The sequence below is a fragment of the Lissotriton vulgaris genome, chromosome 7 (genome assembly GCF_964263255.1).
Source record: "Lissotriton vulgaris chromosome 7, aLisVul1.2, whole genome shotgun sequence".
NCBI classification, from domain to species: Eukaryota; Metazoa; Chordata; class Amphibia; order Caudata; family Salamandridae; genus Lissotriton; species Lissotriton vulgaris.
In genome coordinates this window covers 475,284,785-475,309,211 of record NC_141695.1, presented here as the reverse complement: position 1 = coordinate 475,309,211, position 24,427 = coordinate 475,284,785, and the positions used below count along the sequence as shown (strand labels likewise).

The 24,427-nt window shown below is 42.4% G+C and overlaps 1 protein-coding gene across 5 annotated transcripts in view; it reads right to left on the bottom strand.

Annotated features, from left to right (window-relative positions):
• Positions 1 to 24,427, bottom strand: part of LOC147701905 (uncharacterized) — a 232,412-nt gene that overhangs the window by 112,380 nt on the left and 95,605 nt on the right. For 3 of the 5 annotated variants that reach the window (XM_086930533.1, XM_086930536.1, XM_086930534.1), the window contains one exon: positions 2,013 to 2,087. The exons of the other annotated variants lie outside the window; for them this stretch is intronic. In XM_086930533.1, the coding sequence (XP_086786659.1) occupies positions 2,013 to 2,087 (75 nt within the window). The remainder of the gene's footprint in view (positions 1 to 2,012; positions 2,088 to 24,427) is intronic. 5 annotated transcript variants of the gene reach the window in all.

Genomic DNA, 24,427 nt, shown 5'->3' with positions numbered 1-24,427 from the left:
ACCAATTCAACGAGAAACCATTACCCACTTTGTATTCCAGAACACAGACATCTTTTGGAGGTTGCTAAATTTTGGTGTTTGTAGATCTTAGCCGAATATGGAAGATCAAAGAAAGGAGCTAAATGATATCCAAAAATAAAGAATTGTCATTTATTACATATAATAGCACTATGGTTTCCGCAAAAAAACAGAGAATAACCTCGGATAGTAAGATCTGCATCTTTAGTGGCCCATGGGCTGCATGTGAATTTGTAAAAAGCATAGAAAGCAAAAATGCCTGAAACGAAGGTGAAAAAATTACAGGGTTCATGATTGGTAATCTTTCATGACTGTTTGGCTGCAGGATTTTGCCGACTATTTCCTTTGAGGAAGGGTGGTAATTTATGAGCATATTTGAGTGATAATATTGTGTAACAATCTGTTGTCCCCCTTTGCTCCCTACTACCCCTCTTCTCCCTCCCATGGTGGGGTGATACTGTAGTTGAAAGACCCTGAGAAGTTGCTGCAGTGAAGTTAGGAACTTCTTTGTTTTCTGAGCAACACTTTACATAATGTGTTTATATTGTGAATGGCACATAAACATGATGTAAACATTAGCTACACCAAATATTCCTTTGAAACACCTCATTATTGGCTAAATAGTGTGCATAAAAATACAGAATATTTGCAGCATGGTGAATAAACTATGGAGATGTCATGCCATTCGATAAAAGGCCTGAGCCTTCAATCTTTTATTGTCAATTAGGAACTAAAAGAAATTCTCAAATGTGGCTCATTTCCTTAGATGCCAGCTATCCCTGTCCGGCAGTAGGTTTGCCCATTACATCACTCAGTCAACTGATCAACAAACATGGAGAAAAGTGCAATCCAAGTTTAGTGGTTTAAATTTCTGCTGTATCCTAGAGGGCACACCCTCAGCTTGTATTAGAAAAACTGAGCTGATATTCTCTAATACTCCCTTTACCATAGAAACAGATCCGGTCTGGGCCGCAGGCATCTACAGAGCACCATAATAAAGCATCAAGCGGAGTAGAATGCTGAATGCCTACACTCCTGATTTAGGTAGGAGACAGTCGATTCTTAAAACAAACATTTTATTATTGTATCATATTTTGTGTTTAAAATGTCCTCTTCCCAATATAAGTTAATGGTAAAATTTACGTCTCATAATTTCTTTCAATAAACATCCATCATATGCCATCTCAAATGTTTACAGGTATGTGAAGGGGGATCCTAAACCCTCATGATGATGTGCCCGGCATGTCATGTCTGGACGGCCTAAATTGGGTAGGGGGTTAAGAAGACCATGGATTCTTATTTTGAGCCACAAACAGTTTCAATAGTCTGTTCATAATTTCTGTACTTCATTTTCAAACAATACTTGTATGCAAAAATGACTTGGTGATGGGGCAGGCAAGGTGAGGTATCTGGATGTCCTTCCTCATGTGACATCTTCTAATCACTCAAACTGAAATATTTGAATAAGCCCATTTTATTAAGGAAGGTTAAAAATGTAACTCTAACCTCAGCAAATAGTCAAAAAAGAGGAAAAAAAGTGCAGGAAAATCCTGCAAAGAGTGAAAATAAATGTCTTTGGAAATTAAAACGTTGTGGAAAACATAAAATATGTTCTGTGTACTTTTCGTTGAAGTTGGCAGAAAAAGAACAAATGTAATGGTTGTCTGAGGACTGGGCTATATGCTTGAATGTAATCCCAGGTGACTTCAAAAACGTTTTAAAGAGAGAGGCTTATTTTCCATGCTGATGTTCCTTGAGGGGGGTTTCTCTAGTTTTTATACTTCATGCCTTTTTTTTTTAAACTGAAAAAAACACATTCAAAAGTCGGTTTGTTGGTGTTTCCAGGGTCCAGACAGATTACAGGGAATGATTTGAAGGGTGTAAATATGATGAAGATCCCTTGTTGGGGAATTTGGCATACACTAATCTAAGGGAGGCCAGTATAGAGATAAACAACCATGTGTGCTAAAATGTATTTTTACTTTTAATGTTACCTTCTTTTACCATTGTATCCTTCTCTTGCAGATCCTCCTCTTCCTCAGGACTCCATGAGGGTATTCGTAGCTGCTCTGAAAGGACAATTTGTTTCGGCTTAGTCTTTAAGATTTCAGAATAATGTTTTAATATTTAATGGGGCTATTAAAGAGTCCATCTTCAATTAATTTACTTGTTATGAGGTACATTATTCAGTTTCTTTAAAGATCACTGAAGCTTTTAAAATGAAAATGACTCCTACAGGGCGTTTACAGAAAGGTCCTAAAGTAACAACCATAATGTAATTAAGTTTTTATTTGAAGTTTGTCATGAACCTAGTTTTGGAAAGTAAAGAAGCACTCTACAAGGAACAAGGTGCCATGCGAAAACCAAAATGATATATGATTTACTGGTCAGAGGAGTACGATTCAGAGAAGACTTTCAGTGAGAATAGCATATTCTTTGGGCAATAGAGAATGTAAAATCCCTTGTCAGAGAAGCATGTGTTGTTAATTGCACTGGCAAATATGTTGAGAGAAAAGAAGAAGCCTGCATTAATTCCTGACTTAAGAAGACATGAAGAGAGTGTGATTTTCTGAGGTTCAAGATTTCACAATTTAAGGCTTGTTTCCAGCCATTTCTTTACTGAACTTTTGCATTTCAAATATATCGCTGACTTGACTTCCAGAGGGGTGATTTTTGAACAGCTGTGTAGTATTGCAGTTGCAATGCTGTTGTTTTTCATAAAAACACCCAGAAGAATCCTTCATAGGCTTTGATTCGAACTGTTAAATATACCATTAGTTTTGGCGGGAACCGCATCTAAATTAAACAAAGGCTAACAGCTTACAATAATTTTACTTGTTATCCAGTTAAAAAGTAGATTTAATTCAACTAAAATTGCAAATTTAGATCCTGCTTTCTTAACTTTTACCAGGTCACCGACTGCTAAGCTACAACCTTGGTTCATATCTTTACTTACCTACACCTATGTTTTTCGTTAGAATATTAGTATTAGCAAATACATTTGCTTTTCTGTACATCTCTATATGCAAGGCTGGGTTAATATGACCAATAAGCCTCTTGGGGTTCAAACTATTGTCAGATTCCTACCTTTCACAAAATAAAAGTGACACCCTGTGATATTATGTTGTGTGCAGTGTTAAGACTATATTAGCTTACTGATGTGTTCTAGAACATCTACACCTAACTTCATTGCAAGTTGGACACCTTCCAAAAACAACCTATTAAATCTTTCAACGGACCCATACATACTGGGTAAATACAATGTGCTGCACTTGTATTTCACTCCCATGTCTTTAAAGACTGTGGCAAGGTTCTGGGAAACAAATTGTACGCCAATGTCTAACCTAATAGATCTGGGAATGCTTTCTATGTGGAAACACTCTTTCAAAAATTCAATTGCAGATTTAGTATCGAGATTCTACCTTGTTCAACTTTGAAAAATAATATATTAAATTCGATCTTCATACGGACATGACAAATCTGTTTCTAAATCCTGTAAATGGGCTAGCAAAAACTCTGACTGTAAGAAAAAGTTACTTCCCTTCCATCACGGCCTTTAGTAGATACTATATTTAAATGCAGGATACTCACTTGCTGGATCCAGAAACTTCCAAAGCTCTCTTGTACGAGGGGGGGGGGGGGGTGGAGGGAAGGCACTGGATCCATCTTGGAACCAGAAGAGCCATGTAGCTTCCACACAGAGCACTGATGTCAGCCCCACATATGTGTTTTTTGACAACATTGAAGGCAGAAATTAGCACTGAAGCTGAATAATGGTGTATAGTGCAGCAATCCAAATCGGAATCTTTTTACTGCGTCCTATTATGGTACCTGGGTCAAGTCCCCTTTTCTTTTTTTTTAACTGCTTTTTATCACGTTGAATTATTTTTGTAAGAAAACTGTGTAAACTCTGTACTCTACTGTGTTGATAACTGAATTTGCGGGAAACTTTGAAATTGTCTGACTTAAGCATCACTCTAAATAAGCCTGATTACTGTGTGTGTGTGTGTGTGTGGGGGCAGACCACGTCCTAGCAGCCATCTTAGTGTGCCACCTGTTCAGTGCGGTTAGTGCTCCACTAGTTTCGCTGCCTCTCTCTCGCACCCAACCTAGATATTCGCGGTCATGGGGCAGGAGGCTCTGTCACCCATATGGTACATGAGGCACCTCTTCTTTTTTTTTTTAAACTGCTTTTTATCATGCTGCATTATTTTGTAAGGAAACTACTGTCATTCTGTGTATTCTACTGTGTGGATAACTGAATTTGGGGGAAACTTTGATTTGAAATGTTTGCTCTAACAGTCTCTGAAATAAGCCTGATTACTGTTGAGGGGAGACAAATCACATCCGGTGGCCATCTTAGTGCGCCACCTGTTCAGTGCTGTTAGCGCTCCAGTGGTTTCTCTCCCTCTCTCTCACACCTAGCCTGCCTATTAATTCGCAGTCATGGTTTGACCCGTACTCAAAAAAACAAATCTGGACCCCTCCATCTGGGATAACTACAGACCAATTTCCCTTTTGTGCACCCTGTCTAAAGCCCTAGATAACTACTTGAACAACAACTCGCGATGTACATGGAATGCAATGACCTGCTCCACCCCCACAATCGGGCTTTAGATATGGACATATACAGAGTCTGCTTTAACAGAATATCTACGGTAACAACTTGACAATGGTAGCACAGCCGCACTGATCCTGCTAGATATCAGTGCAGCATTCGACACGGTGAACCACAACATTCTTCTCCATAGGTTAGTGGCTGTAGGGGTTCAGGATACAGCTCTGTTCTGGCTCATCTCATTCCTTCGGGACCATGGCTTCCAAGTTCACACCTGCCAGCATCGCTCTAAGCCACACCTTCTACCATCTGGGGTCCCTTAGGACTCCATTCTTATCCCAACCCTCTTTAACTTGTATGAAAGGCCACTGCGGACATTGTAGAAACGTTTGGCCTCTCCATTCTATCTTACACCAACAATACTCAGATCATTGTCTCCCTGCCATTCCAAGCGAACTATGGTACAGAGGCACTGAATAGCCGCCTCAAACAAGTCTGCTCTTGGATGAATACTAACTCTTTGAAGTGAAACGGATAAAAGTCTGAGGTCCTATTGCTCGGCAACCTTCTTCACCTGTGAGGTCCACATCCGTGGCCAGATGTGATAGGTATTTTACCAACCCTGGTTCCTGTAGTCAAGAATCTGGGAGTCTGGATGGACGATAATATAGACATGAGTCATCAAATCACCAAAGTGGCTACTACCTGCTTCGGTAACTTGAGATGGGTTAAAAAAATTCTAGGAGATCTCCCTTCCTTGGCCCAGTGGACAGACATCCAGTTCTTGGTCATCTTGAGGCTTGATTACAGAAACATTCTGTACATATGGGGTCTCAAAGTACCTTCTAAGAAGACTTACTTTGCCCCGTCCTCTCCTGTCTCCCAAATTCCATCACACTGCTAGCATGCCCCACAATCTGCACCTGCTCCCAAATGAGCGTCGAGTTCAATTCAAGGCATTATGCCATGTGCATAACTATCTCTCAGACTCTGACCCCTCCTACTTAAGATCACTTGTGACACCATACACACCCAACTGGCCCTTGCGTTCTAGTAGTTGGAATCTCGTAGTAGTTCTTAGAGTTAGGAGATCCAGGCAAGGAGACCGGCCTTTTACGTCTTATGCCCAAAACTGAGGAACTCTCTCCTCCTACTATATGAGAGTATGAAGCTTGCATACAATCTTTTTTAAGAGGCTTAAAACCGTGTTGTTTTAATGTTTGGCATAAGGAGCAGCTCACGTTGTGTCTCTGGGTAGCTTTACTGTGGTGTAGTGCTGGGAAACCCTTGATTTGGTAGCCATGCGTTTACAAATCTGATTAATAATAATGATGACCACCCTTTAGAACAGAAAGACGTGTGGGATTGGTGTGGAATCTGCAGGTAGATAAGAGTATCCACCAAAAATATGTTTTCAGAAGGTAACAGACGTTTGCATCTGATGGGCACTTCTACGTGCAGATTTCTCACCTGTTGAATGGATTCAAAAGCGTTACCTCACTAATTTGTTGATCCGAAGGGATGGTCAAATTAGGAAATCCTGGGTCACCAATCATGTCAAACGGCTATTCCTTCTCACATTTGAATCTCAACAGAAGCGCATGCTGCCACCCGACAGACACGGAACCCCTAGCTAGTGCCAAATTGGAGGATTTTGCCCTGGCAGGATGGGTGGAAGTTTTCTCTGGCAGTTCCTTCTTAGCAAGGGCATGGCATATCTTGATGCACAAAATCATCCATCTGGACAATGTGATTGTTGTGTCTTTGAGACATGCTGCAGAACTATTTTACTGAAGATTCTTGCGTTGCTTCCAGGAGCATAGGTTTCTACCTGAGGCAGTTACAGTTTGTGGCTGGCTCAGGTAAGTCACGATCCAGCAGGCTGAAAAAACTAAACTCAAAAAATAAGATTATTACAACAATTTGGCAACAAGGATCCAGCCTATTCAGCCTGCCAGGTAACTCTGGACCCGTGTTTGCTGGCGATCATCCTGATGCTCGTGTTGCTGAGTGGAGAGTAGATCGGGAGGATCTCAATAAGTGGGATTTGTGATTGGCTCTCTGCACAGGTTGAGTATTTCTTTGTGATTCTCTTCCGCGCTTCCTTGGTAGGGAAGTGAACAATTTTAGCAGTGACCGGCCCACCCCCTGTAGGATGTGACCAGTGCCACACTTGCGAGCCTGTGCACGAGACTCGCTGGAATGTTGTCACTCATTCAGAAGATTGAAAGTCTGCACCTCTTACCTGTATCAGGCTCTTATGAGGCTGGTGTGCGCTGGCAACAGGTAGTGTCGTATGAGCGCTTCGGCAGTCTTTCATCTGTTATGTCTTCTATCGCCAGTGTGGGTAGGATCAATTTCCTTCATGTGACGTTTCCTTCATGGATAAATTGGAGGAAAGCTCCTATGATTGCCTCAGCGAACTGGAAATAAAGGAAGAACTTATCCTCCTACGCCATGTTTAGTACAGTAGTATTGTATTGTTGACTTCATCCTTTTTGCTCGTATTCTACATTATTTTACATTACATGATTTCATTCTCTTTTTGCATCTGTAAGATCTCAATGAATGCCATCATCAAAAGTATCAACATCCGTTGGCATGGCTGATGGGAGTGTTAGACAGATGTCTAGCATGCATTCTTCTCCACATAGCAGGCAGTGTAGAACAGGTAAAATGCAATCTTGCTAGATTGGTCTGAATGACAGACACCATGTGGTATTTAATTCTGTTAGACAAGTTAATCCCAAAATGTAAACGATGCGCTCACGATTCTTCACACCAATAGAGCTCTCTCTATGGTGCTTTGTGTGGCGCTGGTGATTTGGCTTGCCATATCGTAGCAGAAGGAGCAAAAATAGTATCCCTGCAGCAAGTCCCAAAAGGAGGGGCAGTCCGCCAAACACAGAGTGCACGAACTTTGGAAATATTACGAGGACTGCTTGAAAAGGTGCTAACAGTCAGGAACATACGTTCTTAAATAGATGTACAATACCGCTCGTATCAGACATGTTTAAGATACGACTTAACATTTCTGAGAAATGTATAGGGCCATTTGTATTCAAAAGGGCATGTATCGGGGGGGGGAGGAGCCAAGATGGCGACCTGAGCGGACGTGCGATCGCTCGGCTCCGCCGGCTCTGAGGACCCGCGCCTCCATCCTGACTGTTATCCTGGGATTTCTTCCGTCAGAAATGTGCGGGTCACGGTGCTGATCCGGACGGTGTCCCTCTGAACTCTCCGCCCGCCCGGAGTCGCGAGCTCTGGGGGGATCGTCTCTGCCCCGGGACACAGCCTGCTCCGCAGCTCCCGTCGGACCTCGCGAGCCCCGAGGGAAAACTCTGTTGCGGCGGCTGCCTACAACGAGGGAGTGCTTTCGCCAGACTGCAGCTTGGTCCATGCCTGCGCTCCTTGCCCTGCCGAGACCACACGGAGCAGCTCCGGCACGCACTTGAAAGGGTTCGTACGGTCTCCTTTGTTTGTGGCCGCCATGATGCCGGTCGGCTTCTTTCCTAGCTGGGCTGGATGCCGGTGAGCTTCACACGGCCCCGTTTGCTTATCTTACCACCGGCTGCCCCTTGATTCCGCGGCGCACGGGAGGGGGTACAGTTTGTAGCAGGGAAAACGTTCATTTCCCGGTCGGGGCCCCGGACCCCCGTTTCTCCCCCTCCCTGCACCCCGTGGACTGCTGACAAGATGGCGATGCCTGAACACCAGCGCGGTGAAGATGGTAATGTGCTCTCTTCCTGGAGCGGCGAGCGCGAATTGGCACAGGGGACCGTGCTTGAACCTTCCAACGTGAGTGGTGACCCACGTGAAACGCAGCCGGAATGCACCCACAGGGACGTGATGAGGATCCTGAGTGAGGTGCGGTTGGAGATGCGGCGCACCTACAATGTGCTTTTTGAGACACTTGATGCATGTGTCCCTGCTGAAAGCCGTGCACGGGGGGCTCACTCCCGACAAGACCCGGGACTGAATTTGTTGCAGCTTGCCAGCCCCTCGCTACCTCCTGTTGCTACTGTATCGATCGCGAGACCCGCTGCTGCAGCGTCTAAAGATTTGTTGCCACTAGTCGATACTGTAGCTGCAACAGTGTTTCCCCTTTGTTCTTCGACTGGCCGCCTGTCTCGTGTACCAGCCTTGCAGCGCAGTTCATCGCCAGTCTATTCTCCTGCCCTGTCCCCTGCTCCTTCTTTGCACAGTATTAACTCGTCGTCCCGTGGCTTTTGTCACCTGTATGCCTTGGAAGTGCATTTTAGTGGGGGACTACCATCTACGGGGGCCAGGAGAAGCTTCCTCAGCGCTGATGCACCTCCCCCATCCTTGAGGCGGCCATGTTTCCTCGTCGAAGTGGACTGCAACGGACTGCCAAATTGGTTGGGTGACAGTATGCCTCCTAGGTCGGGCCAGGGGTAGGCGATCCCCTTGCTGCATTGCTATACTGGCGGGTGGAGGAAAGGAGAGACTTGCTTGTGTATGGGACGCTGAGTATTATTTGCTGTAAAATGTTTAATGTGCCGGCGGAGTCCGAGCGTGTACAACGTGGCCCTCCTCCTTGATTGTTCTTTTATGGGAGCCCAGGGATGGACTTTTTCTCCTTACTCCCTATATCACTGGTGACTTTTTCTTCCTTTCCTTCTTTTCTTTCACTACTTTTCTTCCCTTCCTAAATTTCGGGTTTTTTGGGGCGACAGACACTCTGCTGGGGGGGGGGGCAGGCCGTAGCCTCTGCATGTGTGTAGGGTGGGGGGTGATATTTAGTTTTCGTTAAGTTTCTATGGTGCCTATATATGATCTTCTTTTATAATTTTTCCTTTTTTCTGTCCTGAGTCTGCGATAAGGGTGTCCGGGGTGCGGGTAGTACTGTGGGTGGTGCGCAAATGCTAGCTAACTCTCCTGTTGTAATGTAATGCGCTGCCGAATTGGTGGGAGCTTCCTTCTTATTGTTGTTATTTTTTGATGCTGCCTGCCCATGTAGTGAAGTAAATGTACGGACTCAGTACTCCTTGGTTCTATTCTTCGCTGATTTATTTTTAGACTAAAAATCTTAAAATTTTAACCTCATTGCTCCTTTCCCTAGCGACAGGATTCTGCCTAGTGTAACTGTTGTTAATTGACGCAATATTGCCTGCTGACGCTGGGGTACCGTATTGTTTGCTTTCTGTGCACAGACGTATTGTGGCCGGCCCGACGGTTGTAGGCCCGTATTTGTATCATCCTTGCTGCACAAAAAAGGTTTAAAAAAAAAAAAAGGGCATGTATCTTGGCAGAAGCCCTTGCGACTTGTAGATCATGGGTCTCTTTGGCCGAGGTCAGTGGCACTGTTTTTTTAAAAAGAATGGCTTTCATTCTGTTTAGAGTATCAATTTGTATAGAAGAGATGTTCAGTGAAGGCCAAAAAGGCAAGTCCCTGGCTGTCTTGGTTTGAGGAAACAATACCTGCATACAGCAAGTGACCCTGGATGACACAGTTACTAGATATGGTATGCCTTGCAACATGCCACAGCAGCTGTGATCGTTGAACATGAGGTAACTCCCATGTGGGCCCTCATCACATTCCGCCTGGATTACTGCAATAGCATCTATGCAGGTTCCAACAAAAGCGTCCTGCACAAATTGCAGATGGTGCAGAATACCGCAGCCCGCCTAGTACTAAGGCTGCCCAGGAGGTCATCTGCTTCAGCAGCACTTAGAACCCTACACTGGCTGCCCATTCATAAGAGAGTACTATTTAAAATCCTGCTTATCACTTTCAGAGCCTACCACCAGTCGGGTCCCTCCTATCTGTCCCAAAGGTTTGGAAAATACACCCCCTCTCGATCACTCAGGTCCTCCAACCTGAACCTACTGGTGGTCCCCAGATTCAGGCTCGCAACCAAAGGTGGCAAATCGCTAGGTTTTTTGGGAGCTAGAGCCTGGAACAAACTCCCCTCCCAGATGCGTCAGATCCCCTCTGAAATCCTATTTCGCAAGGCCCTCAAAACCTGGATTTTTAATGCACCTGACACGTTAGTTCTAAAACTAATCTAACTTAACTCTCTTTAGTTTCAGCACTCCCCCCCCCCCTTTTTTGCCAGCACTTTCCCTCTTTCTTTCCGATGACACTCTTATCACTAGCGCCAAGATGCTCCTTGGAGTGTAAGCCGCGCTTTACAAAAACTATATCATATCATATCATATCATATCATTGTCCAAATAATGGATCAATCACTGCAGCCGGTGAACCTTGCAGGTGGCAGGATAAGTTGTTAGAGGAACCATCGCAGGCCCCGTGTAAATTAGTACCCTGACAAAGGAGAGAACCGCTTAGTGCGTTTTCATAGTTTGTACCGCTTAGAAACACTTCACTTCCTCAACTTTAACATCTGTGTGTGTATGGTAAATCCCAGGTTGTCTTGCCTGCTGGCATGTGTTTTAGGCAATACTGAAAATGTAAAATTGTAAACGGCAGAGTGATTGTTCCATGTATTATCCATTCAGTAGCTGGTTTTTCTGCGACTGTAAATAATAATAATAATAATAATAATAATAATAATAATAATAATAATAATAATCCACATTTGTAAAGCGCACAGCCACCCGTAAGGGTCTCTAGGCGCTGGGGGCCGTCGGGAAGATAAATGGCAATCTTTCCAGTTTTTCCATGCTCAGCACCGTATAGTCTGCTCCCCTTTGTGCCAATTTGATCTGTTTACTAGTGAGATTAAATTCTGAAAACAGTGACATAGTATTGATTAAACGCTAAGGCACATAGCCTGCACGAAGGTTTTGCAAAGTCCAGCCTAATAGCATGATAGAACGTACTTGCGACTGACCATGTTGCAGCACGACCAAGTCCTGTTCCATGATGTCTATGGCAGAGGATACTATACTGTCCAATGAATATATCCTGGACGACAGAGGCGTTAACCCATTGTCAACTAGAGAATGAGTTTTCTCTAAATTAATACAACCAATTTCTCGTATTCTTTCTGCAGTCTCTGCTTGCGTAATCTTCCATACTTCGTTGTATGCAGCATATATACCGGCATATATAAAATGTTTTTTAAGCGGTTTACTTGGTCCTGGCAAGAATTCCCTAAGGTCTGCGTTATCTGTAAGTAAAGATAAGTGTTGCTTTACATCCTTAAGTGTAGATGTTTGTAGCCAATCAAGGCAGAGCTTCCCTACACTGTACGTTGTTACTATTCCAGGATGCTGTCTTTGAACAGGTCTGGCCTATTGATTTTGAACTCTTGTGTTTTGTTCAGGAATGCATCTTGATAGTTGTTCGTGTCTCTGGGCCAGATTAACCATTTTTTCCAATCTGGATCTGTTCTGTTGTGAAGCGAAATAGTTTGTACGTCGACCTCCCCCTCTGAAGTGTTATCACTCTCAGGTGTAGGTATGGATGGGTTGTTCATGTCTTTGATCTTGGCTAACCCAAGGCAAGATGTCTGTTGGACAGTGTCATTCAAAAACATTATTTGCACAGGTATTATACAGGCTCTAAAGAACGCTTCTACCCCCTGTACTTGCCAATCTTTTGTACCCCAGACAGTTTTTGTCTCAATGTTGTCTTTCCAAAAGTCAAAACCATGAATAGACAGGCTGCAGAATAAATCTGTTTTGTGTTTGTTAACATAGTTTTCAGTTCAGTTTTGTTTACATTTTTTAAATAAAACGATTCTGGATTGGATGCATTGAACCCTAAAAAGTAAGGAAACTTATTAGCAAACGTTTTTGAGCTACCCTTTGGTGGTGTAGGACAATGTTCCCATTGGTTATACATAAATACATTTCTAGGCATTGTTGATTTGTGCAAGAAATGATGACCATAGTGATTATAACAATACATTTGTTCATAGTCTGAAGAACCTTCTAAATATTCAAGATTGATGAACACTGCAGACATTTCTAGGTCTGACATCATATTATTAACAATCTTGAAGTCCCAATCATCAGAAAAGGTACTAGATGAAACAAAGTCACTTAATGAAATCTTGAACTGGTGTGGAATCTTCAACAGCTCCGAAGGGCCAAAAATATCATATTCTGTTTTGTCCCAAGCTATACCATCAGGTACAGGAACGGCTGTGATGTGCACTGCTGACAAGTCTCTTTATTCACGATGAGATGATTTGTGTGGTTTGAGGAGTAAGTTGATGTACTTACTTGCTGTATCCATTTTGACATATCTTCCATTTATCAGCATAACTAGAGTTATTACCTGAGCTAATCAAAGTAGAAGAAAAAATATTCCCAACACAATCCAAAGTTCAATTCATGGCGAAACCAGATAAGACTTTTCCAGGTGATGAAAAAAATCAGTTGCTTGTTCTTTGAAAGTACTTTTTGCTGGCGTTATTTCAGGTTTGCTGGGATCCTCAGAAAACGTATCAAAGTTAATGAAATAGCCAGAGGCAGTTCTGTCAATGGTTGGAATTGCATCAGGATTTGTTGAAATCGCTGGAACCACTTAATCACTTGTTACTTTGTTGTAGACAGGTGTTTCATGATGAACTGTTATTTGTGTCTCAAGTGGTACAAGTTCAATAGCTTTGTTATATAGTCCTTCTTTTCTCACTGTAGATTCTTCAAAGGTGATGAGTCTCTCAGTTTGAACTTCTTGGATTGTATCTAGAGGAGTGCGTCTGCTACTTGGTCGGAGTCCACTTGGCCTACTGCTTAGGATCGGCCACATTGTGTGGTTTGATCAGGTCGATGGACACAAACCTGTTTTCCTTTTTACCAGCAAGGGGCGGCAGTAAAACTGTTCTTGATCCGTGGATTGCTAGGACAGTTACCGGTTGTCTGTAAGAAGGCTCAAATTCCTTCTTGTCCGCAATCTTCTCGCTGACTAGATCTCCAAGCTTTGGGATCCAGACAGGCCTTGCTGGGACAGTTGGTTTTTCCCCAGTGGTGGTAGGCTTCAGGAACACATTGCTTTGTTTCGTTCTTAATTCATTTAAGTCCTGCAAAACAGCCAAACAATCTTTGATATCAAAATTCTTTTGTTCCAGCACTGATGTGTGACAATCAAGGTCAGCAACCAACATTCTTGTCCCAAAAAGGACCTCCTAAGGAGTGATACCGCCTAGAGAACTTCTTGGCAAGTTATTAAGACTACGTTGGACACGTATTAGATGTTTGACCCACCCGTCACCCGAACCTAAGACCCAAGCTGTTATAGACTTCTTTATGTCCCTTTTTATCTCTCCACAACAGAATTTCCCTCCGGATGGAATGGACTAGAATACGGCAATGCAAAGCCCAAATTGGCCATGCTTCTTTGTAAGCTCGAGAGCTAAACGTCAGAATGTAGTGTGCCGATTGGGTATGTGCCGATAAAGACTCACAAATCTTTTATAACAATACGAGCGTCAGCCGAGCGCAGAGGCCACATCCAAATGAACCTTGATTTAGTGTTTGTGGGACTGCACTCGTCCATAAGGACGCCTGTGTGTCTAATGCTGTCTAACAATGGTGTCTGTACTGACTATGCTATAGTGAGGTAACTGGCAGCATTCTGTGCTGCGATCTCTATTGCAGTCTATGCAGTTTATTACAAAGATGTGAATGTGTGCATTCATTCCTGGCCACCAGTACATCTCTTTTAACTCTAATATTGTTTTAGAGATCCCTCGATGTATCAGACCCTCTCCCAGATGCGCTTCGTAAATCAAAGTTGTCCTACGTTCCGTGTTTGGAATTACTCTATCCCCCACTCCAGGAATTCGAGCAAAAGGAACACTGTTTGCATCAATTATATAAGAGTGGACATTTTTGCGGTATCGCTGCACCGCTGCCTTTGCATGTAGCACTTACAGCTAGCATTATTTCACTGTCTATTTTCATTTTTGAACAAGTGATTGCAGCTACGGAAGCTGTTTGCACAGCCCCTTTCGTGGCTTCACCAGCCAATGAATTCCCTTCAACGTGACCACGTTGATGACTCAGCGTGTGTATCACATGAGAGTTTTGTAGTCCTTCTCGTAACTGAACTACTTGTTCCCAAAGCGTTTAATGCTTAATTGTGACACCTTTTGCATCTTTAAACTCGTTTTGAAGCCAATTCTGTAAATATTCATTATAAGACTGTACACAATAGAAAGAATCGCACACTATGAGTGTGGGGAATTCCCGGTCCGTGTTTTCAAGTGCCATTTTGAATGCTTGTAGGTCAGCTCGCTGAGCTGTACAATCTCCTAGAGATTGCGTTTTTGTGACATAGTTCTTAATTTGCCATCACACATACGACCTTTAACGATCGTGCACGCCGCACTATAGGCTTGTTTACCCCTCATAGCGGGTTGAGCTGATCCATCAGTATAAATTATACATTCACACTGGTTAAGAGGAAGAATTTCAGTAGGCAGAGGACATTCTTGTTCGTATTGTAGAAATGCTTGTATTTTCAAATATGGATCAAAAACTTATTCAACATCTGTTGCAGTGAGAGAATTAACCCATTGTATCCATCTCAGATGTAAAGCTTTTGCATTTGGAATGCTCGATTTTGTCACTGCCTCTAAGGCAGGTACAGGAGTTACGACCATTATGTGTTTCCCCTGTGCCAGGGCTCTTTCTTTTGCTACAACGGTCTGAACAGCTGTCAGAATGTTTTCTGTTGAAGTGAATTTAATTTCTGCTTGTGTTTCCAAATGTGATTTGTATGCGATTGGTACTTTTTCACCTTCGTTAAAAGTTAAGTAGGTGAATCCGCATTGACCCGGAACGATTCAGATCACTAAGTTGCGAATGTTTAGGCGTGTTTGTAAATGTTTATTTGTCTGTCTGTAGCAAACGCAACCTTTCTGTGTGTTTTTGTGTCCAATTTACTGTTTTAAAATCAGGTTTGATTAATTCGTAGAGAGTTTTAAGCCTTTCTGCATAGTTTAGAATGTACGTTTTTCAGGGTTTTTGGAGGTTGGAGCAGCGCACATTTATCTAGAAAGTTTGCTGCCAGGCTTTTGCGTCCCTTGAAAGTTCATATCCTAAAAAGAGAACATTTAAATGGGCAATTCTATTTTTTTAAATTGAATTTATAACCCTCAGAGGCGAATCCAAGTATAATGTAGTTCACCCTATTCAAGTGCCTATCCAAGTCATCATCTGTCAGATAGATGTCATCCACATATGACAATGCTTCATCATCATAAGTGTGTAGTAACTCTGTTACTCTTGCTGAGAATAACCCAGGACTGTTCTTGAATTCTTGAGGGAGACGACAAAAGTGACGCTGTGTCTCCATAATTAAGAAAGTGGTCAAATACCTGCTTTCAGGTGCAATATTTGGACAAAAGAAACCGTTAAAAATATCTAATGTGGTTTTATATTTTTTACGCACAATGTTATTCATTAGTGCTGTACTGTGTGCATTCTACACTGCAAATGTTTTGCAAAAAGAGTTTAGATGTCTGTAATCCAATACTGGACGATATGTAATGTCTGGTTTGGATACAGGAAACAAAGGATTGTTCATTGACGAGGTACATGTTTCAATCACCCCTTGGTATTCAAGTTGATCTGATATCTCCCTGGTCTGTTTTTTAGCTTCTTGCTTAACTGGGTACTGCCTTTGTGCAGTTGGCTGATTCTTTAGTTAGATTTTATGGTGAGGCGAGTCCTCATCCCATTCTACATGATTTTTGTATAATGCTGGGGCTTGGGCGACTGCCCATTTCCTGGCATATGTATACTTTAAATGAATTGGAATATGGTTAGAAAAGGCTGGCCTGATGAGGTCTTCGCCGTGTGGGCACTCCCTGACAAATTCTGCTGGCCAGTCTTGTTCAGCTAGAAGTATATCGCAACCCTTAGAAAGTCGCTCACAAAAGAGTCTTTAACTTTTCTTGGTATGTCTGCCTCCATCCGGAGCATTATTTTATTTAACCTATGTGGAGAGCTAACCCTGGTATCTGCAGTTTCAACTTCAATGTCTTCATTCAAGTCCACTGTCTCCAGAAGACCCTTCAGGTTCTGGCGAGCTATTGTTACTTCTGCTGTGCTGTCCAGCATTGTCTGAGCACATTCTCCGTTCTTGAATTGTGTCCTCAAGATCCTCGGCATGTCTGATTTTTAGACCTGCTACTTTCTTTTTGGTGAATTGAGATTTTGGTTTACTTTTCTGAACGTGTTGATCGTCTTTGGACGGTAATTTATCAAAAAGGAAACAGTCATCTTGAGCAAAGAAGGATATAATTCACAATGCCTAGCCCTTCTATCTGATACGAGGTTCTATCAAAAGATTGATTCAGACCCTACCGAAAGACTCAGGAATACCATTTCGATCATGGTAAATGAAGCAGAGACTAAAGGCTGGATTACATCTAGGGAGGCAGACTACCTGATGACAAAAGAGCCCATCACCCCCTATTTTTATTCTCTGCCAAAAACACATAAGAACAGAAGTCCACCACCAGGCCGCCCGATAGTTTCGGGCATCGGTTCAATATTAGAACCGCTCTCTAAATTCGCTGATGAATATCTCAAACCACTTGTTCAACAAACACCAGCATACTTAAAGGACACACGTGACCTTCTAGTACAAATAGAGAAAAAGCCCTTTAACCCAAACACTATGCTACTTGTGGGCCTAGATGTGGAAGCTCTATTTACGAGTCTCCCCCAAGATGACACCATACAAGTCCTGGAAGATGTATTATTTACGAGAGAATGGCAATTTAAAACACCGAGACATTTCATCCTCGAGTGCTGTAAAATAGCACTAAAGGAGAACTTTTTTGCCTATGGTGAGGACTTGTATCTCCAAATCCATGGAACTTCCATGGGGAGCGCCTTCGCTCCCTCGGTGGCAGGGCTCTACGTTAGTCACTTTGAGGAACAACACATAACAAGTAATAGCAACATGTTCTCTTCCAGTATATTATACTGGAAGAGATACATTGATGATATCATCATGATTTGGGACAAAAAGCTGGACCTACAGTCTTTCATGAACTGGCTCAACAACCTTGACCCATGGTTAAAATTTACACATACAGCCACAAGTTGCAACCTTGACTTCTTGGATATAACCATATTCGCAAAAGACAATGTGTTACATACAAAGACCTTCAGAAAACCAACGGCTAAAAACAGTATTTTATCTTATAAAAGTTTCCACCCAAAACCATTGAGGGACAATCTTCCCTACAGTCAGTTTTTGCGCTTAAAGAGAAACTGCAGTAACAACGCAGACTACAGAATGCAAGCTAATGAATTAAGCGACAGACTGAGGCAGAGAGACTACACAGAGAAAACAATTAGACTCTGTAAGAAAAGAGCAAGCAACCAACCGAGAGAGTGTCTCCTCCAAACATTTCAAAAAGAACCAACACCAGATTTGACCACCTGCGTCACAACATTTAGCCAGGCTTCTTATGAAGTAAAGAAACTGGTAAATAAGAACTGGAATATCCTCCACACAGGATCTTTCAATTGGCCTAGACCAAGGTTCGCAAATCGGAGATCTAAAAACATCAAGGATGTCTTAGTACATACCCGACCGATAAGAAAAGCAAAAACGGTCCCTACCAGAGATATAACCATGTCACCAGTAACTGGACATTATCCGTGTGGGTCATGCGTAGCATGTAAAACAACAACAGCTTCCAAAACACTACAACTCTCCGACACACTCCTCTGGCAGCAGCGTCAACACACGAACTGCAATTCGACACATGTCATTTATATGGTGAGCTGTCCTTGTGACAAGCGCTATATTGGAATGACATGTCGTAAAGTGAAAACAAGAATTGGAGAACATCGGAGCAACATTAGACTAAAAAAGAATACCACCAAATTGTGCTCCCATTTCGTGCACGTAGGCCATTCCTGTGATGACATCCATTGGACAGTAATTGAAAAGCTAAACGAAAAGTCCCAGGGATGCAAGAGAACACTATTTGAGAAAGAACAGAGGTGGGTGGAACGCCTTAAAACCTATGAAAACGGACTCAATGATTTTATTCTGTGGCACCAGTTTGCAAAAGGACCCTGTTTCTTAAAAAACTCGAAAAACTGATTACTTCCAGAATTTAGCATTGAGTGGACACTAATGAACCACATTTACAACTTCATGCACTAATAAAGTTTGTTCCCAAACAAAAAAACAAGAAACTCTGCTTGACACACCCAGTATACGTTGCTCTGAACGCCTGCCCCTTTAAAAATGCTCGCTCAACTGGAGTTTCCCATTTCCGGGGGCAGAGTCAGCACAAGACGTGGTTGCTAATACACGCGGGTAATAGCGGAGCGAGGCTATACAAACTACTGAATCCCGGTAAGGTGACCGCAAGTAACAACTACTAATGCAATACATTTCAAACACAGCTCTGTGTCCAGTGGGTTCCCCCCGATGCAAGTGAGTGTCTTCCAGTCACAAGGTATGACAACGCGCTGCGCTTACATTCAGTCCGTTTGCCTTGCTTATGAGAGTAACTAATACCTACCCTTGCGCCCCTACACATGCCAGCGCGTAAAAGTTAAGGTTTTGCTTTCCGGTTCTTCCACCTCTCAGTGTTTCCTTACAAAATTTGAAACCAGCGCTTTCATGTGCCAGCGCGTCAAATTAATGGATTCCCAATCTTTATAACTATGTCAACAGTGTAAATAAACTAAACACTGTTACCCCTCCCCCCATCGAGATAAGTCTCTGGAACTAATGAATAATAATTTTATTCAATTGAATGCGCAAACCTAAATCAGGATGTTTTGAATAAGTGTGTATCTCTATGTACTCTCCCTATTTTATTTCAGAAACTGGAGGAGTCTTTATTCCTGGAAATTTACACAGGTTACTACTAAAATACAACACAAATGGTGTGAGTAATACGTACATTGTTTGTTTATGTGTTAGTCCTGACGAAGGCTCTATAGACCCCTATGGGCCGACAGAGCTGAAACATGTCGACGTTTGTGTAATAATTGTATTGAACTACTATGATCCAGTAACTCGATCACTTAGTAGTACCGAATCTATTTTAATTAATCTGGAAATCACACCAACAATTAAAAGTACCCTGGGTGATTTTTCAGTTTTTAAACCTTTTTTCCTTTTTTTGAGACTTTAATTTTGACACACTTTTTTCACTTCTCTGGACACTGCACTACAGGCCAGAGGTGCCTCGGGCTGAGGCTGGCAACATCACTATTTTGGAGTAACCAATGATAACTGCCAACAACCCATATGCGGGGCGGACGAACCAGATATACCGCACAAACCACATCGGCATAGGGTTTTTGAGGTTACTCTAAAAACTTTCCTTACCAATGGTCTGATGTGTTACAAGTGTCTGTTTCGTTTTTGATAAATTACCTACTTACCCTGGGGAATGAAACAGACATTCAAATCCCTAATCCCCCCCTTTTGATTAATTGTTACTAAAGCTGCGTGCAGCAGCGGGATTCAAATATATACATCTGTATATATATATACCCCCCAGAAACTTAAAATGGAGGGTAACCTTGGTTTGAGTTTTGGTGCCAACGACATAGAAGAAATTTTGGCAGGTCAGTCACTCCTACAGAACACTGAACTCACGGAAGCATTAGCACAGGCAGATGACTGGGACAAGCTGACGGAGAAGAAAAGGGAACAGATCAGAACATCTATACATGGTATTATTATGACAGAATACCTGAGAGTCAAAGCAGCACCAAGAGGTCTCTGGGTCAACAATGCCCCACGGATTTTTTTGAGTGACTTAGTTTTCCGACGGGACTGGTCCTCAATATCGTGGAAATGCACCCTCGACTATCTAGTACTCATTGTTAAAACCGCAAAAAGATTATCAGATAGGCTCTTAAAAGAGATTGAAGATTGTGAGAAGGAATTAAAGAAAGGTATCAATCCCGCAGTCTACAAACAGAGGTTGGATGAAATCAATAAAGAACTGGAGGAAACTCGAGAATTTCTCACACAGAGTAAACTGAATAAACTTGGTAAAGATTTAAAAAAATTCAGTCAAGAGAAGATGCACCCATATACTGCCGAGGAGTATTCCCCACAAGACACAGGATCAGATAATGAATCAAACGGCTCCTCAAATAACTCACTAAGCAGTACGGATGAATATTTCCCCAAGAGAGGCAGGAACAATTACAGACAAAATCGCCCAAGGAGAGGAAACAGATGGCAGAGACCGTTCTTTCACGGTTATAACATGCCATATTACCAGCCATTCGTCCCACCATATGGAGGCTGGATGGATCCATTCAATCCTGGGATGCAACAAATGCCAACTATGGGAGACCAACAGATGGGGCAAAACATGCACACTACCCAAAAAGAACCTCATTTTTTATCGAGAGGCCAAAACCAACCAAGAGGAAAGAAAAAATCACTCAGATGGCAAGACCTACAGAGGAATGTGCAGACACGCAGTATGGCAGCATCCCACCCTTCCACCAGCAAAACCAATCCCTCGTAGTCAACCTCTCAGGTATTGAATTACCAAATGAACAGATTGAAATCCTCAACAAAGGATTAGGATTTGTGCCTACCCCCCAACTTGACACATTCAAATTGAAGAGTGAACTAGCAGAATTTTGTAGGACACTAAAACTGAAGACCTTCTTTTCCAATCAGAATACCAACATTGGGATGACAGAACAGGGTGATACTACTTTGAGGAAGAAATCCACCTTTAACCCTCCGACTTCGACTGTACACCCAGAATTACAGACCTTTGAGCAGGCACTTCTAAATGGAGTGGACAAATTGAAAAATAAAAACCCTACCAAAATCTGAGTAAAAAAGAACGCTTGGCCCTTGAGGCTTTAAAAACCAATGATGAAATAGTGATCAAGCCAGCGGATAAGGGGGGAGGAACAGTCATCTTGAGCAAAGAAGGATATAATTCACAATGCCTAGCCCTTCTATCTGATACGAGGTTCTATCAAAAGATTGATTCAGACCCTACCGAAAGACTCAGGAATACCATTTCGATCATGGTAAATGAAGCAGAGACTAAAGGCTGGATTACATCTAGGGAGGCAGACTACCTGATGACAAAAGAGCCCATCACCCCCTATTTTTATTCTCTGCCAAAAACACATAAGAACAGAAGTCCACCACCAGGCCGCCCGATAGTTTCGGGCATCGGTTCAATATTAGAACCGCTCTCTAAATTCGCTGATGAATATCTCAAGCCACTTGTTCAACAAACACCAGCATACTTAAAGGACACACGTGACCTTCTAGTACAAATAGAGAAAAAGCCCTTTAACCCAAACACTATGCTACTTGTGGGCCTAGATGTGGAAGCTCTATTTACGAGTCTCTCCCAAGATGACACCATACAAGTCCTGGAAGATGTATTATTTACGAGAGAATGGCAATTTAAAACACCGAGACATTTCATCCTCGAGTGCTGTAAAATAGCACTAAAGGAGAACTTTTTTGCCTATGGTGAGGACTTGTATCTCCAAATCCATGGAACTTCCATGGGGAGCGCCTTCGCTCCCTCGGTGGCAGGGCTCTACGTTAGTCACTTTGAGGAACAACACATAACAAGTAATAGCAACATGTTCTCTTCCAGTATATTATACTGGAAGATATACATTGATAATATCATCATGATTTGGGACAAAAAGCTGGACCTACAGTCTTTCATGAACTGGCTCAACAACCTTGACCCATGGTTAAAATTTACACATACAGCCACAAGTTGCAACCTTGACTTCTTGGATATAACCATATTTGCAAAAGACAATGTGTTACATACAAAGACCTTCAGAAAACCAACGGCTAAAAACAGTATTTTATCTTATAAAAGTTTCCACCCAAAACCATTGAGGGACAATCTTCCCTACAGTCAGTTTTTGCGCTTAAAGAGAAACTGCAGTAACAACGCAGACTACAGAATGCAAGCTAATGAATTAAGCGACAGACTGAGGCAGAGAGACTACACAGAGAAAACAATTAGACTCTGTAAGAAAAGAGCAAGCAACCAACCGAGAGAGTGTCTCCTCCAAACATTTCAAAAAGAACCAACACCAGATTTGACCACCTGCGTCACAACATTTAGCCAGGCTTCTTATGAAGTAAAGAAACTGGTAAATAAGAACTGGAATATCCTCCACACAGGATCTTTCAATTGGCCTAGACCAAGGTTCGCAAATCGGAGATCTAAAAACATCAAGGATGTCTTAGTACATACCCGACCGATAAGAAAAGCAAAAACGGTCCCTACCAGAGATATAACCATGTCACCAGTAACTGGACATTATCCGTGTGGGTCATGCGTAGCATGTAAAACAACAACAGCTTCCAAAACACTACAACTCTCCGACACACTCCTCTGGCAGCAGCGTCAACACACGAACTGCAATTCGACACATGTCATTTATATGGTGAGCTGTCCTTGTGACAAGCGCTATATTGGAATGACATGTCGTAAAGTGAAAACAAGAATTGGAGAACATCGGAGCAACATTAGACTAAAAAAGAATACCACCAAATTGTGCTCCCATTTCGTGCAAGTAGGCCATTCCTGTGATGACATCCATTGGACAGTAATTGAAATGCTAAACGAAAAGTCCCAGGGATGCGAGAGAACACTATTTGAGAAAGAACAGAGGTGGGTGGAACGCCTTAAAACCTATGAAAACGGACTCAATGATTTTATTCCGTGGCACCAGTTTGCAAAATGACCCTGTTTCTTAAAAAACTCGAAAAACTGATTACTTCCAGAATTTTGCATTGAGTGGACACTAATGAACCACATTTACAACTTCATGCACTAATAAAGTTTGTTCCCAAACAAAAAAACAAGAAACTCTGCTTGACACACCCAGTATACGTTGCTCTGAACGCCTGCCCCTTTAAAAATGCTCGCTCAACTGGAGTTTCCCATTTCCGGGGGCAGAGTCAGCACAAGACGTGGTTGCTAATACACGCGGGTAATGGCGGAGCGAGGCTATACAAACTACTGAATCCCGGTAAGGTGACCGCAAGTAACAACTACTAATGCAATACATTTCAAACACAGCTCTGTGTCCAGTGGGTTCCCCCCGATGCAAGTGAGTGTCTTCCAGTCACAAGGAATGACGACGCGTTGCGCTTACATTCAGTCCGTTTGCCTTGCTTATGAGAGTAACTAATACCTACCCTTGCGCCCCTACACATGCCAGCGCGTAAAAGTTAAGGTTTTGCTTTCCGATTCTTCCACCTCTCAGTGTTTCCTTACAAAATTTGAAACCAGCGCTTTCATGTGCCAGCGCGCCAAATTAATGGATTCCCAATCTTTATAACTATGTCAACAGTGTAAATAAACTCAACCCTGTTACCCCTCCCCCCATCGAGATAAGTCTCTGGAACTAATGAATAATAATTTTATTCAATTGAATGCGCAAACCTAAATCAGGATGTTTTGAATAAGTGTGTATCTCTATGTACTCTCCCTATTTTATTTCAGAAACTGGAGGAGTCTTTATTCCTGGAAATTTACACAGGTTACTACTAAAATACAACACAAATGGTGTGAGTAATACGTACATTGTTTGTTTATGTGTTAGTCCTGACGAAGGCTCTATAGACCCCTATGGGCCGACAGAGCTGAAACATGTCGACGTTTGTGTAATAATTGTATTGAACTACTATGATCCAGTAACTCGATCACTTAGTAGTACCAAATCTATTTTAATTAATCTGGAAATCACACCAACAATTAAAACTACCCTGGGTGATTTTTCAGTTTTTAAACCTTTTTTCCTTTTTTTGAGACTTTAATTTTGACACACTTTTTTCACTTTCCTTACCAATGGTCTGATGTGTTACAAGTGTCTGTTTCCTTTTTGATAAATTACCTACTTACCCTGGGGAATGAAACAGACATTCAAATCCCTAATCCCCCCCTTTTG